We start from the raw sequence: 16,853 nt of genomic DNA on the forward strand, positions 1-16,853 counted from the left end.
TGAGTGGCACTTGTCAAAACTGAGACACCTGAGCAACAAATAAAGGGGTATTAGATTGTCATCTAAACTATAAATATCCATGAAGCCATAGTGCTATCAATAAGTGATGGGACGAATAGATGGGGGAGAAGAGACAAGGTTTCTGTGCAGAATTCTAAGTGATTGATGGAGATACTCCACCCTCAAGGAGATGAAGCCTAACCCCACTCCCTCAGTGTGGGCTGTGAATAATGACTTCCTCCCAAAGAGTACGCTGAGAATAGGGAGAGGAAAGTAACTCTCCAGTGAAGTACCTTAGCCGAGTGACCAAGGTCAGCACTAAAAGTGATGTCATGTTGATAGCCTATACTGTCGATAAGACTGTAATGGAAATGGTACTTAAACATTGTGGCCTTTTTCGAAAAATAAACCCATAATTCCAGGCTAAATGAGAAAACCAGGCAAATCCCTCTTGAAGGACATCCTCCTAAAATACCTGACCAGCAGTCCCAAACTGTCAATGTCATAAAAATAAAGCCTAAGGAGCTGTCACAGCTGTGAGCAGCCTAAGGAGACGTGACAAAATGCCCTGTGCTTTCCCGGATGGGATTTTGAAGCAGAAAAGAAACATTATATAATAACAAAGGGGAAATTGTTATATAACATAAAAGTATATAAAGATTGTGTAATAACAGGACATCTGAATAAAGTATGGGCTTTAGTTGATATTAATATATCAGTATTGATCCACTAATTCCATAGTAATGTATGGTGTTAAGGGAAATTGAGTGAGAGGCATAAGGGAGGTCTACAGTCCTTACAGTTTGCCAATAAGTCTAAAAAAGATAAACTTCCAAAATAAGCTTATCAGAAATTTAGAATTTTAAAAACATGCAGGATAGAACAATGGAAGTTAAGGCTGAAGACTACTACAGAACATCATAGTGGTCTTTTCCATCTGTCAAAGAGACAAAGGATTTGGAATTTAGAGATCGACGTTCCATTCTCAACTTCATCGCTAAGTTGTATAGCTTGGTGAGAGGTGGTAAGTCTCTTCACTCCTTATTTATCTCTAAATTGTACTGAGAATGAAATGGAAATAAAATTTGAAAATATTAATAAATGGGATTTTACTCCACAAAATCTGTAGTCATTCTTGTGATTTAGCCACTCAAATATGAGTGCCTATAAGTTTGTTATTTTTGCCCCAGGTCCTTACAGCTTCTCTACATGAGGATTAAGAAATCTTTCCGCATGGAGCAGGGCAAGGTGGTGCATGCCTGTAATCCCAGTACTTGGGAGGCTGAGACAAGATTGAAGGCCAGCCTCAGCAATTTAGCAAGATCCCATTTCAAAAATTAAAAGAAGAGGGGGCAAGGTGTATCTTATAATGCCCCAGGGTTCTTTTTCCAGACCAGCAACTAAATCTTTCCATTGTGTATGGTTTTAATCTATTCTCAACCATCTATGAGTCATGTGTCCCTTATCAGATAAGTTTTAGAACCAAACTTAAGAGTACCCAAATCCTGAAAGTGATCTTGAGTTGGATAGGAATTCTTGTGAATTCTGAGTTCAAGTTCCCAGACATAACAGCAGTCCAGGTTAACCAAGCACCGTGTGGAATTCTTGCAGTCTCAAGATGCTTTGATTTCCCTCTATGAACTGACTTTTGTGTTATTGTCAATAACAAAAAAAGCACATAATGCTTTAATTGTATAGCCAAAATATAAAAATCCACTTTAGTTTTATACAACTAAAAGAATGTTTTATCCCAGAGACAGAAGAGTGAAGGTCAGTGGAATAGCAGCCTAGTAATTCAGCCCATCCCCTTGGGCACCAGTGGTCCACAATAGATGTGGCCGGTTGGTGAGTCCCTTCGTTCAACAAAAATGGTAGTGCCTACTATGTGGCAGTCTCTTCTAGGCCAGGAGTCAGGAGACCATGTAAAGGGCCAAATGAAAGTAACTTAGGCTTTGGGGCCACAGCAACTTACTGCCATCGTGGCATGGGGGAGCAGCCCTAGACGAAATGGAAACCAAGGAGCCTGGCTATGTTCCAACAAAATCACTGAAAATTGAATTTCAGTGAACTGTCATATGTCACAGAATCTTTTTTTAATTACTTTTCAAACATTTAACAGTATAAAAATCATTTGTCACTCATGCGACATTCCAAAGAAAAAGACCACAACTGTATTTGTTAACTCCTGTTTCTAGGCCAATGATGCAGCAGTGCCAGGGGGAAAACAAAGGAAGAAAAATCTGATTTCAGTTGAGCTAGCATTCATTTGTGGGGAGGCAGAATATTTCTGCAAATGTCATTCTCTTGCCGTAGTGATGTGTCTTCCCTACACCAGGAGGGCCATCTTGGAGGACACACCACCATTAGGTTGTGTTTCAGGGCAGTTCCCCCCGGGTGTGCCCAGGCACAGAATCCAGGGACTCCTACTGCTGAGGATCAGGAGACAGTAACTCTATCACTTGAGTGGTCTGTGGAGGTCTGGACAGTGCCAGGCCCGTTAGTGGGCCTCAGAGTTCGGGGTTTGAGAGTATTTTCACTGAATATATTGTAAGATTGGTGCCTGCAGTGGCCTGTGCAGAGCGTGGAAGCAGAGAATGTCTTGCGCGGCTGGCTTCCCCTCAATTTACTTTCTGGTTCCTTCACCCTGTGCTGTTGTGATTTCCTTTCTGAATAGGAGAGAAATTTCTCCACCTCCCAGCACTCATATGAAAGCTCAGAACCTGATACTTTATTGGAATCACTGAGTCTCATAAAACATGGTTCCATTTGTAATTCGGCTAAATTTGAAGGGTTAACTTCTGGGGGAAAGAAAATCAACAACATTTACTTTTCTCCTAAATCAACTCTGTTAAAGATTAGTTCACTTTCCAAATTTTTGTTTTGTTTTTCACTATTTAAAAACCAAACTGGTCAGTGTTTATACTACAAGGAAGTCTACACAGGCTACACAGGCACTTCCCACGTGTGGCCTGGCCCAGCAGAGACTGCTCATGAGCTCAGTGAAGGTTCCCTGGAAAAAGGCAGGCTTCTATTCTAAGAACTGGGTTGAGTGCTCTGTGTTATTGTGAAGGTCTCTGTACAGTTCCAGTAACACATCTCTAGAAAGGCCTCTCTGGCACACCTGGAAATTATCGTCACTCCACGAATACAGGGTAATATTAGCATGTGTGTATTAGATATTTAATCACTTTCCATTTTTTCCATGATAAGTGAAGTATAAAAGTTGAAAAAAGTAGATCAAAGTTTAGAAGATTAACTGTTCTGAAAGTTTCAACAGGTCTATCAAATGGGTTTTGTTTTCCCCCCTGTGCTCTTTGAACATGGCATCTGCCTGTCTGTGTGTGCTGATCTGTCAAAGGCCACAATCACCATGATGAGGACCTTGGTTTGGAAGCCAGGTGTGGTAGTACATGCCTGTAATCTCAGTACTTGGGAGGCTGAGACAGGAGGATCACAGGCTTGAGGAAAGCCTCAGCAAGTAATGAGACTCTCATCAATCTAGAAAGACCTTGTATCCAAATAAGAAATAAAACAGGCTGGGGGGTGTAACTCAAATGTAAAATGCCTCTGAGTTTAATCCCCAGTACCATAAAAGAAAGAAAAAAAGAAAGGAAGGGAGAAAGAAAAGAAGGAAAGAAAGGAGGAAGGAAGAAAGAAAGGAAACCTGGCTTGGGGAAATGCCTCAGATGAAATTCTGGCGTGTCTTCCAACCACATGCCCAGTGCGTTCTCTTATTGGAGAGCAGGGTTTGGGGGCTACTGGCTAAACAGCTGCATGTCCTCTGCTTGTCCTCCTGGGACAGGTAAAAAGACCAGAGAAGGAAGGGCAGAAGAGGGGACTGGTTGCCAGGGAAACGATATCAATCCCATCCCTGGAGCCAACAGTGAATGCCAAAGATGCTTTCCAGTGTTGAGTCCCTGGAGGCGTTTTCACTTCCCAGCCTCCCTCTCATCTGGTTGCACTATAACAGGTCTGTATGACAGAAAAGCAATGTCCCTCCTTCACACCAGCTCTTCCTGGTATGTTAGGGCAGGAGGTCTAGTAATGTTAAATATTTAACTTCATTGTCTGAGATCTCAAGGGAACCTTGACATGAGTTTCATCTCTTCTGTGGGCTGAAGCGAAGAGAGAGTAGGGTCAGGAGTTTGGACAGAAATCCAGCTCTCATAACGTCCGTCTCAGTATATTTTGATAACTAATTCCCTTTGTGGACCGGTTGTGGTGGTGCACACCTGTAATCCCAGTCAGTGCTCAGGAGGCTGAGATAGGAGGCTTGCAGGTTCAAGTCCAGCTTCAGCAACTTAACAAGTCCCTGTTTCAAAAAAAGGGGGGGGGGCTGGGGATATGGCTCAGAGGTAGGATGTCCCTGAGTTCAGTCCCCAGTATCATTAAAATAAAATGCTCATTGTCAATCAGTCCCCCCTCTAAGGGAAAAGATTAGAAGCGCTTAGCAGCTGGGACAAGATTCTCGAAAGCGACAAGGAAGCTGGCCTTGGGGGCTGAGTAGGCCAGCAGCGGGAGAAGAAAGAGACTGGAATAATCTCAAGGAAATAAAATTTTGTGGGGCAAGATAGTCTAGAAAGGTCATTTCATTTTAGAATTTATATCCAATTATCTTAATAGGCTCAGGCCCCAGCACTTTATCTTTCTAAAATTGTTAGAAACTCTTTCAGAAGAATTACTAGCTTTATTAGTAAAGATATACAAAATCATCCTTATATTATAAAACTCAGATTGAATTCTCAATTCTTGAATCAGTAAACATAACAAAAAATCCAAATATGTGCTGATAAATTGTATCAAATACATCTTATTCTTTCCTTTCAAGTAAAATATGTATGTCTGGATTTTATGGTAAAAACAGCAATATTTCTACAACATGGGGTGTAACTTATAAAATGTGTAATGTGAGGACGGGCGTGGTGGCACACGCTTGTAATCTCAGAATTCAGGAGGCTGAGCCCGGAGGATCGCAGTTCGCAGACAGCCTCAGCTACTTAGCGAGGCCCTTTGCAACTCAGTGAGATCCTGTTTCAAAAAAATATAAAGACTAGGCCAGGCATGGTGGTGCACGCTTTTATCCCCACGCTTGGGAGGCTGAGACAGGAGGATTTCAGAGGTTCAAAGCCAGCCTCATCTACTTAGTGACACTCTCAGCAACTTAGTGAAACCCTGTGTCCAAATAAAATATAAAATAGGTCTGGGAGTGTATCCCAGAGGTAGAAGGCCCCTGGGTTTCATCCTCAGCACCGCAAAAAAATAAGTGTGTGTGTGTGTGTGTGTGTGTGTGTGTGTGTGTGTGTGTAGCTTGAAGATAGGATGCCCTGGGTTCCATCCCCAATACTGGGAAAAAAAAAAAATTAAAAGGACTAAAAAATAGAGCTAGGGGTATAGCTCAGAGGTAGAATGCCCCTGGGTTCCACCACAAAACATATAAATAAGTAAATAAATAAATAAATAAAGTGTGTAATGTGAATAGCGAAGCCCTGCAGAGGCCTGGGGAGTGGAGGGCTGATCGCAGCCTCAGTGGTCCGGCCTCCACCTAGAACTGTGGAAGCTCTCTCAGAACTGACCGGCCTGGACCAGAACAGGTGAAACCACCCCGTGGACTTGGGATGCTCTGTCTCGGCTCCCCTGGGGACTACCCTAGCCTCAGTCGGGGTAGAATTCTGGGGACAGGCTACTCTCAGGTCCTAGCAACACCTACTCAATTTGGAGATAATTCAGAGAAAGACGAGAGCAAAAGCACCGATGACCAATGGCTGGTTCAGCCTTTCAGAACTCTCCTGAAGGGAATAAGGCCTGCTTTGGCTGGACCACGAACAGGCGAGGAGGAAGAGAAAACTGCTACAGGATGTCAGAGCACCAGAGGACTGTAGAAAGAATTCTGAGAATATGGAGACTGCGGAGACCAGACAGAAATGCCCAGCAAGTTGAAACTCGGCCAGGGAAGACTTGACAAATGGCTCAAATGGAGCCTCAGAGGTGGGGAATGGTGGCCATCTATGTCAGTGACGGGGGCTGCCTCATCTGTCCTGGCCTTTTCTGGTAGATAACGAGTACAGTTTCCTCTCCAGACTTCCACTTTCCAACTGCCACGGGTAAGAACAGGTGGGTGTTTCAGGTAAGCCCTCTCCTCGCTCCTTTTCCTCGGGGGTCCAGGTACTGATACTAAACAACATGGCTCCTTACTTTCTCCTAGTCCTCCTGTAAACCCATTGGGAAAAAGACGTGCTGGGCAAGTGAAAGGCTACGATACTCTGGAGTCCACAGGGAAAGCTTGAGAGCTGCCCCAGACAGGGCACCCTAGGTTACTGTGGTCCTTCTGGAATAAAAGGGACAGGAGAAGAGCATTAGTTTCTCATGATGCTGGCAAAACACCCTAAGCTGCAGGGCTCTGGTCCCTGGGAAATAAATAATAATACCGCTTTAATTCGAGATAAAGGACCAATCAAAACAGCTTACAAGAAAGATAAGCTGTGGTCTGGGTAAAACAATGTCCCATGTTGATAGCTCTATTAGTAGAGATAAAGCTGGCTATGCAAGAATTAGGAAGACAGGATAATTAAAAAGGGACATCACCCCTGCAATGTTACCATCCAGTAAAGAAGAAAGGTAAATTTCACACATAGGTTTGTACAAGATGTTAGAGAAATAAACGTGCTTGTTATCCTATTAGCTCCTGCAGTCACAAGCTGCACGGAGTCCGATTCTGGTATTATCATCTGCAAAGAGCTTCTCTGCAGTCAACCTCTCTTCTGTATTTTTCCCCTGTCCCTCTAACGGACGAGTCTAAATTTCTGTTTGCTTTTGCTTATGAAAAGCTCAATATTTGTAGTAAAGGATTCTTTAAGAGTTTCAAGACTCCCCTACTATTTTCTCTAGTCATTTGTAGAAAATCTGTCCCATCAGACGCATCTGTGATTATACAGTGTGTATCCCGTGGCCTGCTGGTAGCCTCAGAAACGAAGGAGCAGCGAGCAACGGCTGCTTTGGCCTGCCTGGGATTCCTCCTTCCCAGGGTCATAAAGCCTCATTGGACAAACTGCAGCATGGACAGGCCCAAGTAAAAGAGGAGAGCATCTGCTGTGGGCTGGAGGCTCCAAAGGGTGGCACTGTAGGAGCCAGCTGAGTTTGCATATCAAATGGCCCACTCTTTGGGGTGGGGGGATTAGTAGGGTATTAAGCAGTGCTTCCCAGTTTTGTTATTTTGTGAGTATATTCCCTGTCCCTGCCTTGAGGACTGACCCCAGGCCTGGTGCATGCTCAGAGGCAAGCTCCCTGCCACTGAGCTCGGGCCCCAGCACTGGCTCCCAGCTTTGGCCAAGTGTGTAAAACCCTTGGCAATCTCTGATAAGCAACTGCGTGGCTCTCCAGTACGTCAGGTCTGGTCCTGAGACACTGAAGAGGCATTCAATCAACTGAAACTGGCCGTGCCCCCCCCGGCCTTGGGGATTCCAAATTTTGAAAAACCTTTCACTTATTTTGTCCCGAAAACAAAGGTGCTGCTAGTGGAGTGTTGCTTAAATGCTGGAACTGGGTGATTACACCAGTCGATTATCCTTGGTTCTAAGGGCCACGGTGCTGGGTACGCGGGGTGCCTGTGACAAGACTGTCCCCATTGCAACCCCCCCACACACACACGTTGGTCATTTGACTTCTCCTGTCTGCACTCTGGGACAGTGTTGCTACAGTCACCAGACCCAGCGATTGTCAGCGCATCATGAAGCTCTGAGCAAGCACTGCTTTCCCATCCTAATATTGTGCTTAGGAGGCACACTCTCTTAAACTCCAGCGCCCTCTCAGTACACCCTGAATAAATAGATGATCCCGGTTGTGTAACTAACAATATGCTAGGCTCTGACCTGGTTTATCAGATGAGCCAAGTCAAAAGCACAGATTTGATCCTGTTCCCTGATGGGGCACATGCCCGGTAAGAACGGCCAACTTGGACTTCCTCTGCTGAGGTGGCTTCTTGAGGCCTTTGGAGACTTGTGTTTTGTCTGGAATTAAGTGGGTACAAGTAAGGAGTAAATGGAAGCTACTATCCAGGCATGGCGGCATACTCCTGTAATCCCAGTACTTGAGAGGCAGAGATAGGAGGACTGCAGGTTCAAGGACATCTTCAGCAACCTAGCCAGACCCTGTTTCAAAATAAAAATAAAAAGGTCTGCAGGTGTAGCTTGGAGGTAGTATATACTTGGGTTCAATCCCTAGCAACACACACACACACACACACACACACACACACACACACACACGTTACTAGACCTGTAATTCTTGGCTCTGGATTTAGATAGATATTTAGATAGATGGATGAATGACAGACTGACAGAGAGACAGACAGATAGAAAATATGTGTTTGCTATGTCTGTCAAGCTGTAGAGAAAACAATTTTTTAATAGAGGACTCTTGGACTTCAATGAAAACTAAAAACATCTGCTATCAATTTTATCAACTCCCTGCTCAGATATAGGGGACCCATTTTGCTAACAGAACAACTATAAAAGCTGCCATTAAAATATTGCTATCTTGCCAGGCATGGTGGTGCACGTTTATAATCCCAGCACTTGGGAGGCTGAGACAGGAGGATCGCCAGCCTCAGCTACTTAGTGAGGCTCTGTTTTCAAATAAATTATAAAATAGGGCTGGGGTGTAGCCCAGAGGTAGAAAGCCCCTGGGTTCTACCCCCCAGTACCACAAAAATAAATAAATAAAATATTGCCATCTCCAAACTTAAAAGGCCCACTTCCAATACAACAGGAACATTTGATCATTGTCAAAAAAAGAAAAAAAATGCTCTGTGAAAGGAGATGAGCAAAATGATTGTAAAAAAAGGCTAAAAGAAGTTTGACTAAGCCATGGGATGCCTAACAAATGAATTTCTATGCCACAGTCCCCATCTGCGTGGTTGGGATTGTGCCCCTGACAAAATTACCTGGATAAAGAAGGATTTCAAAGACCCTAAACTCTAATTATGCCTACTGAAATAGTAAAATTATTTTTTAAAAAATGACACCAGAGATGTGCTATTTGTCAGCAGCATTCTTTGCAGGCTGCTTCTAAGGCAAGGCCAGGACATTCCTCCCCAAAATCAAGTGCCAGGAACCTGCTGTCATTTTATTTCACAGAAAAGAGTGAATCCAGCAGGTAAGAGACTCAGCTGCGCGTGGCGCTCATGGTGTTTGGAGGCAGGAAGGCTTTGCCTCTGAGGAAAGGTGCTGGGACTCTGGGAAAGTCTGTCCTCTAGGAGGGAGTTAGATTAGAGCTGAGCAGATCAGGCGAAGGCAGCGGGCAGGGGACCCAGCAGCCCTCAGGAGGAGAGGACCTGCCAGCGCAATTGACATTAGTCCCCTCTCCTTAGAATAACCAGTAGGTTGTTCTGAATCAGAGGAAATCATTTTATTTCTATTGTCTGGGAATTATGCAGACGTTTGCAGATTCCTCAAAGCCTCAGCCTTCTGGACAATTAGAGCAATCGACTCAACTCAATAAATAAGGAAACAAATAAATATGAATGAAAACAAAATTAGCACGAGCACTGTAAGCAAACAGGACTGTTTGTTAATGCCTGGCAGGCCTGTGCATCTTGGGTCTGAGGCCGTAGCCTGTGCCCGATTTAACCGAACCCTCTCGCAATTTTGTTCAGCACTTAAAAGGCTTCTCTCTTCCCCCAGGAACCCGAGTCTCCAACTCATACATCACACAGATCGGGAAGGGCCTGCCTACGAGAGGAAGTTGGCCACACCTGCAAATGGGCGGCTTCGTCCACTTAAAAGCATTCCGGAGGAAAGATGGCCGCCTCCGTGCTGCGAGGGGCCCTTTCAAGTCCTGCTGGTGACCACCGCTCAGCTTGCAGAGTGAAAGACAAACCCGGGAAGTGGCGATTCCCGTGTGAAGCCAGCGCGGCGGGGGCCTGGACCGCGGTCCCCACAAAGGGCCTGCAACTGAGGTTTCTACAGTCACTGACATTGAACTCCACTGGGAAGGAGCACTCTGTAAGCCGCCCGGCTGTTCCCCTAGGCCACGTGGCCGTCCTAAAACAGCAGCTGAGTTCAATTATCACGAGGACGGTCGCATGTACTAAAGAAAAGCAACCCCTCACTTTTTTCTCCGCATCCACAGGGATGTCCCCATGGCCACGCGTTTCTGGTCAGCTCTAAACTGTGCTGCCAGCCCCGGCACACTCAGACTTACAAGTCCAATGGGCTGACGTTAGCAGAGGACTTTTTGATAATAACAAAGTAAAATTAATGAATGTGCCTCTAAGAGCTCCAGCTCTAAAGGTGCCACAAAGCGTTAACCTGTCTGATTGGAAGGGTGACGGAGAGGAGGAAGGTTTTTAACTAATAATAGAGAGAAACTGCAAAAGACAGCTCTGGTGACACTAGATTAACTTTGTACCCCGGAGCCTGCTCTTCAGAGGGGAAGGCCTAGGGCTTGCATAATATTTACTGACCTCACCTACACACAGCCAGCACTGTGCTGAATCCTGTACATGTATTATAGGTATTCTATATTGTCAGGTAAAAAGCCCTGTGAATCATCTCCTCCTCCTCCTCCTCCTCCTCCTTCTTGGCGGAACTGCAAAATAAACACAAAGGCATTCTACCTCCAAGCTACACTCCAAGCCTTATTTTTTATTCTTTATTCTCACCAAATTGCAGGGGGCCTAAGTAGCTGAGGCTGGCCGCTAACCTGCGATCCCCCTGTCTCAGCCTCTCAAGTACTGGATTGCAAGCGTGCGCCACCACGCCTGGCTCACCTGTGGTTATTCTAAGGAGAGGCTAAATCAGCTTGACCCCTGAGTCCAAATTCATAACATTACTGCACTGCCCAGCGACTCTAAGAATTTCTCCAAACAGGACTGTCCAGAAGGGAGTTCAGAGCCCTCCAGGTCTCACTTCCCACATGGGATCCAGCTAAGTCTGGTTAAATCAACTCAAGCCTGTGGGACCAGCAGTTCCCTCCTACCTGCCCCAGTACTTTGACATCTCCAATCCCAGTATGTGGAAGGCTGCAGGTTTGAGGCTAGCCTCTGTATCTTGGATACTTTGTAAATAGAGACTTTTGTGAATTTCTCACCACACCAAACAAAACAGGACACTCCAGGTTCTACTTTCAGAAGCATTCAAAAACTCTCAGCCCTTCCTAGGACTGAACCAGAGATTATGAGTCACAGTATGAAGTGTGTGTGTGTGTGTGTGTGTGTGTGTGTGTATAAGAGAGAGAGAGAGAGAGAGAGAGAGAGAGAGAGAGAGAGAAGAAACAATGGGGATAAAACCCAAGGGGCCCTCCACCTCTGAGCTACACCCTCAGACTTATTTTTTATTTTGAAACAGGGTCTCACTAAATTGCTGAGGCTGGCCTCGAAACTGCAATCTTCCGGCCTCAGCCTCCCCAGTTCTGGGCATCTCAGAGCACATCCTGGCTTATCTGCTGCAGGAGACACTCCTCTTTAGGTAAATCTGCCTGCTTATGGCAGCACCCCAGACACTGTACTCCACAGACAGCGCCACAGCTGGTTAATGTCCCCCCCAGCACTTTCAATGCAAATGTACCGGTGTTTGTATGAATAAATACACAATTCACAGTTATCTAAGACACTGGAGAGGGGAGAGCCTGATGTCACAGCCCATCTGGCAGCTCCATGGCTAGTTTCTGCAAAGGCCCAGGACTCATTTTTATCCACACCGAAGGCCTCGCTGCCCACTGGCTAGCGAGTGGCTTCTGTGTCCAGGATCTGCCCGGCTTCACACTTCTTAGCTGTGTGATCCTAGTTCTCAGTGTCTTCGGCCATGAGCAGGGACGGTAGGAACCTTACGGGATTGTCATAAGCAATCAATGCGTGCACCTGAATAAGAATGAGCCCACACTCAGGACAGCACCTGGCCTGTAGAAAGATCTAGAAAGCTCCAGGTGCAGCTGCCAGCTGGCCGTCGCTGTCGTGATCAGGGCGTTTGCTGCCCTCTGACCAGCACCCACTTTTGTACGTGGTATCCTCTATAGGATCTGTTGATGGCCTTGCGGGGCAGGGGAGTTACAGATTAAGAATGCACACACCTGGAGAGGTGGGAGGGCCGGCGTAGCAAAGAAAAATGCAGGCTACTAATTGAACTTTAATTTCAGAATTTTTTAGTAGACATATTTCATGCAATATTTGGAAATAAAAAGTTATACTTAAGGACTATTTATTAAAATTCTAATTTAGCTGGGTGTCCCGTATTTACACTGGCACCTCTCCCTTCTCGACGTTTCCTGGGGTCAAGCCGTGGTGTACAAGCAGGCAAAACAGGATGGAGCTGCTAACTCCAGCCTCCTCAGCCTCGGCTCTTCTCTTTTTTGTGGTTTTGTCTGTTTGTGGTTACTGGGGATTGAAACCAGGGGTGTTCTGCCTTTGAGCTACATCCCCAGCCCTACTTTAAATTTTTATTTTGAAATAAAGTTGCAGAGGGCCTAAGTTGCTGAGAGCCTTACAAAACTGCAGAAGGCCTCACGAGGCTGGCCACGAATCTGCAATCCTCCTGTCTCGGCTTCCCAAAGTACTAGGATTACAAGTGGGGGCCACCATGCAGGGCTTATTTTTTTGATTTCCAAACAGGGCCTTACTAAGTTGCTGAGGCTGGCCACAAACCTGCAATCCTCCTGTGTCAGCCTCCCAAATACTGGGATTGCAGGCGTGCACCACTTGCCCTGCTGAGTTTGAGTCAATTTTAAAAGAAAAATAAATAAATAAGAAAAAAACGTGATCATTTGGTTTGCCGACTGAAATCTGGACTCTGCACTTTGTGACCTCGCTGGGCCCTGGCCAGGGCTGTGCGTGCAGTACCGCCAGAGGCCGCTGGGGGCAGCAGCGGCACGCGGCTCGCAGGGCCGGGCTGCGAGCTGCACCTGGTCCGGGGGGCGTGATGCACGCGCGGATTCAGGCGCAAACACCGAAAATGCTGCTCAAGGGGCTGAGCACACGCGCCTGTGAGAAGCCAGTCAGGGGTCCAGGCCCGCCGTGCACCCGGCCTCCCCTAGGCCCGGGCCTGCAGTCACCCGGAGCTGGAGCACTCTGCTTCCCCAGTGCTCCCAGGTGGGGTGGCCCGAAGGCCCCCTGCGGCCACGCTGCTCCCTGGTCCCGGCCCCGCAGGCCACCTTCCCGGGCTGTGCCCGGCCGCTGTGCGCACTTCCTGTAGATACACAGTCTCAGGTGAGTCTTACCTCCCCGGGCGCTGGCGGGGAGAAGGGGCGAGGGCCCACCCTCTCCCGGGGAGGCACGGCCTGCCCCCAGGGCCCATGTAGGTCCAAAAGCTAATAATGCTAAGGGAAAAGGGAAGTTCATAATAGACCTCGCACAGCCGCCCAATTCCACGATCGCTCAGGCTTCTAAAAAATCACTTAACATAGTTATTGAGTCGCAGAGTATGTGTACGGCCTTGTATTATACCATTATTCCTTTTTGTCTTTTAAATAAAACACCCTTTTCCACATCTCTGCGCAGTCTTTTTTTTTTCCTCCCTGTTTTGGAACCCAAGGGCGTTCTATCTCCAAGCTACATCCCCAGCCCTATCTTATTTTTTGCTTTGAAACAGGATCTCACTGAGTTGCTGAGGCTGGCCTCGAACCTGTGATCCTCCTGTCTTAGCCTCCCAGCTACCGGGATTACAGGTGTGCGCTGCCACACCAGCTCTGCACAGCCTTTCTTACCCGCCTTGTCATGGCCGCACGTCCCAACACCCGGCCGGCAGCCTGGGTTCGAATCCCTGTCCTCAGCAGCTGCGGCACCCGGACATCCTGAACCGCCTCTGCTCCCCCCACGAGCCACATCCCACTGCAGTCCCTGGTGTTATCCTCTGACTCCTGGGCCCGTCACCCTGCAGCATCCCAGCCGCTGGGCACGGATAGACGGTCACACCCTGTATGACACTGTCCAGGGTTCCACGGAGCATCTGTTTCAGGTGGTCACCTGTGCTAATGACCACCGTCTTTTTCGTCTCACATCATAATGTCTCTCATAGGGACAGGGAAACACATGCACACAGCACCTGGCAGGCTTTCCCGGGCCCCTCCGTCCCCTCTCTTTCCTCATACAGGTACTGAGACTGACATCGATGCTCCCACATATGTGCATAATATCAATAGAGGGGATTTTTTTCTTTCTTTTTAAATATTTGTATTGGTGCATTGTAGTCATACATCTTAATGGGATAAAAGATGGTGGAGACATACATGCACACACCACCCAGTTAGCCCTCACCTGATCCCCACCCCCTTCCCTCCCCTCCCTCCTTCCCGTGCTTGGCTTAGTGACTGACTTTGATATGCTTGTGTAAGTACATCATGTGCTTTGGAGAGTTTCCCTCTTCCCCACTCTCATTCCCTCTGTTAGTTTACCTTACTTGTCCTCTATAGGATCTCCTTCATCTAGAGTTCCTCCTGTTACCCATTTCTCCCTAGCTTTCACGTATTAGGGAAAGCATCTGATTTCTTATTTTTTTGTGACTGACTAATCTCACTTAGCATAATGTCCTCCAGTTCCATCCATTTTCCTGAAAATGATGTAATTGAGTTTTTTTAATGGCTGAGTAAAATTCCATTGTGTACATATCCCACAGTTTTGTTGATGGACATCTTGGCTGGTTCCATAGTTTGGCAATGGTGAATTGTGCAGCTATGAACATAGATACACATGCATTAGTTTGGTAGTTTGGTTTCCTTTCTTTGGGGTACATACCCAGGAGTGGTATTGCTGGATCAAATGGTAGGTTTGTTCCCATTCTTCTGAGGATCCTCTGTACTGTTTTCCAAAGTGGTTGCACTAATTTACAATCCCACCAACAGTGTTTTAGAGTTCCCGCGTCTCCACATCCTCGCCAGCATGTGTTGTTGTTTGTGTTTTGAATGATTGCCATTCTAGTTGGAGTTAGGTGAAATCTCAGGGTAGTTTTGATTTGCATCTCTCTGATTGCCAATGATGTTGAGCATTTTTTCATTTATTTATTGGCCATTTGAATTTCTTCTTTCATGAAGTGTCTATTTAATTCACTTGCCCATTTTTTTTTTGATTGGCTTATTTGTTTTCTTAGTGTTAAGCTGCTTGAGTTCTCTGTATATTTTAGATATTAGTCCTCTATCGGAGGTGTAGCTGGCAAAATTTTCTCCCATTCTGTTGGCTCTCGATTGAGGTTCTTGACCGTTTCCGTTGCTGAACAGAAGCTCTTCAGTTTCATGCAATCCCACGTATTGATTCTCCTTTTAATTTGTTGAGCCTTTGGGGTCTTGTTGAGAAAGTGTTTATCTGTGCCTATGTGTTGCAGTGTTGGACCTATGCCCTCTTCAAGGAGCTTCAAGGTCTCTGGTTTGATTTCCAAGTCTTCGATCCATCTTGAATTGACTCTTGTACAGGGTGAGAAAGTGGAATTAATTTCCAATTTTCCGCATATGGTTAACCAGTTTTGCCAACACCATTTGTTGAACAGGCCATCTTTTTTCCAGTGTATGTTTTTGGCTCCTTTGTAAAAAATCAATTGGCTGAAAGTGTGTGGACTTGTTTCTGAGTCTTCTATTCTGCTCCATTGGTCTATGTATCTGTTTTTGTGTCAGTACCATGCCGGTTTTTATTACAATGGCTTTGTAGTATAGTTTAAAGTCTGGTATTGTGATTCCTCCTGCATGGTTTTGTTGTTGAAAATCAAATGATTCCTTCATCGGTCCTCCCTCTCCCCTGACTCCTCCCCTAGGCCACCTGCCTGCATTGGAGTTTCTCCTTTGTTATCTGAAGTCTAGTTTCCTGCTTCAGCTACCACACGCATTGCTGGGCTGGGCATTGGCCATCCACTATTCCAGGCATTTCCGAAGGCTACTCTATGAGAAAGCCACACAGGCTCTGCCTACGGGCAAGACAGGTAAGGCTCAGGAGATGAAGCCGGTTACCCACACAGCAGTTCCAAGACAGGGCAAGGAATCGGGCTCCAGTCTGCATAAGTGCTAAGCCTATGTCCATGCTCTTCTTCTTTGTTGCAGGAAATGCACCATGTATTTGAGCCTTTGTGAAAATGAGCCTCAGTATAAAAGCCCTGCAGCAAATCTTGCAGATATTTTATTTCTCAGCCGAAGCTTAGAGAACCTACTTTTTATCTCATATATGGATCAGAGACATGCCTTCCCAGCCCGCTGTGCAGATTAAACAATTGATTCACAGCGTAGCCTGCTTAGGCTACTGACCCGGACAGGGTGGGAGAGCAGGCAGGGGGCCCAGGAGCTGGAGTGTGGGGGGCCAGGGAGATGCCCACAGTGGGCAGGTGGCCTGTAGCTCCCCTCCTGGCACTTTGGTAAAAGCATCCCACCTGCGCACCTCCTCCTTCTCCCTCACAGGACCCATCGACGGTGCTGTGCCCAGCCCAGCGCTGCTCGCGGGAGGGCCAGCGCCCACCGCCCTCCTCCCCGGCCTCTCCTGGCCGTTCCCGCCGCAATCACGCGCTCCTCTGAACTCTGCAATTACAGTTTCAATAATTCATTTGGCAATTAATCATCCGCTGCCTTGTGACATCCCTGCTACTCCGCGCTGAGCTGGTATTCAGGAGGGTGGTTAACTCCCCGTGGGCAGCATTGCTGCCGTGCTGATAGTGTCGGGGTTTCTCTTGATTCTTTGCTGCAGTCAACGGAGCAGGCCAGCAGGCTGCAGTTTGAGGCCCCCGCTGAGGGCGGGCGGGAGCCCCAGGGACGCTCATCCAGGAGGCGCAGGAGCAGAGAGCAGGCGCCTCTCACAGCTTCCTAGGGAGCCAGGCAACCCCGTGCACACCTCAGCCTCTTTCCTCATTCTTTCCTGGTCGTGAAACAGTCCTGGGTCCAAACCAGCTGAGGAATTT

The 16,853-nt window shown here is 46.8% G+C and overlaps 1 protein-coding gene across 1 annotated transcript in view; it reads left to right on the top strand.

The window, feature by feature from the left end:
• The window catches only part of COP1 (COP1 E3 ubiquitin ligase), a gene marked incomplete at both ends in the record, with an annotated part of 138,854 nt that extends 129,013 nt beyond the window's left edge, over nucleotides 1-9,841 (top strand). The window contains 2 exons of the mRNA XM_080698776.1: nucleotides 6,053-6,124; nucleotides 9,650-9,841. Of these exons, the coding sequence (XP_080554902.1) occupies nucleotides 6,053-6,124; nucleotides 9,650-9,841 (264 nt within the window). The remainder of the gene's footprint in view (nucleotides 1-6,052; nucleotides 6,125-9,649) is intronic.
• Between the last annotated feature and the right edge of the window lie 7,012 nt (nucleotides 9,842-16,853).

The sequence above is a fragment of the Muscardinus avellanarius genome, assembly GCF_963383645.1.
Source record: "Muscardinus avellanarius genome assembly, chromosome: 7".
Taxonomy (NCBI): domain Eukaryota; kingdom Metazoa; phylum Chordata; class Mammalia; order Rodentia; family Gliridae; genus Muscardinus; species Muscardinus avellanarius.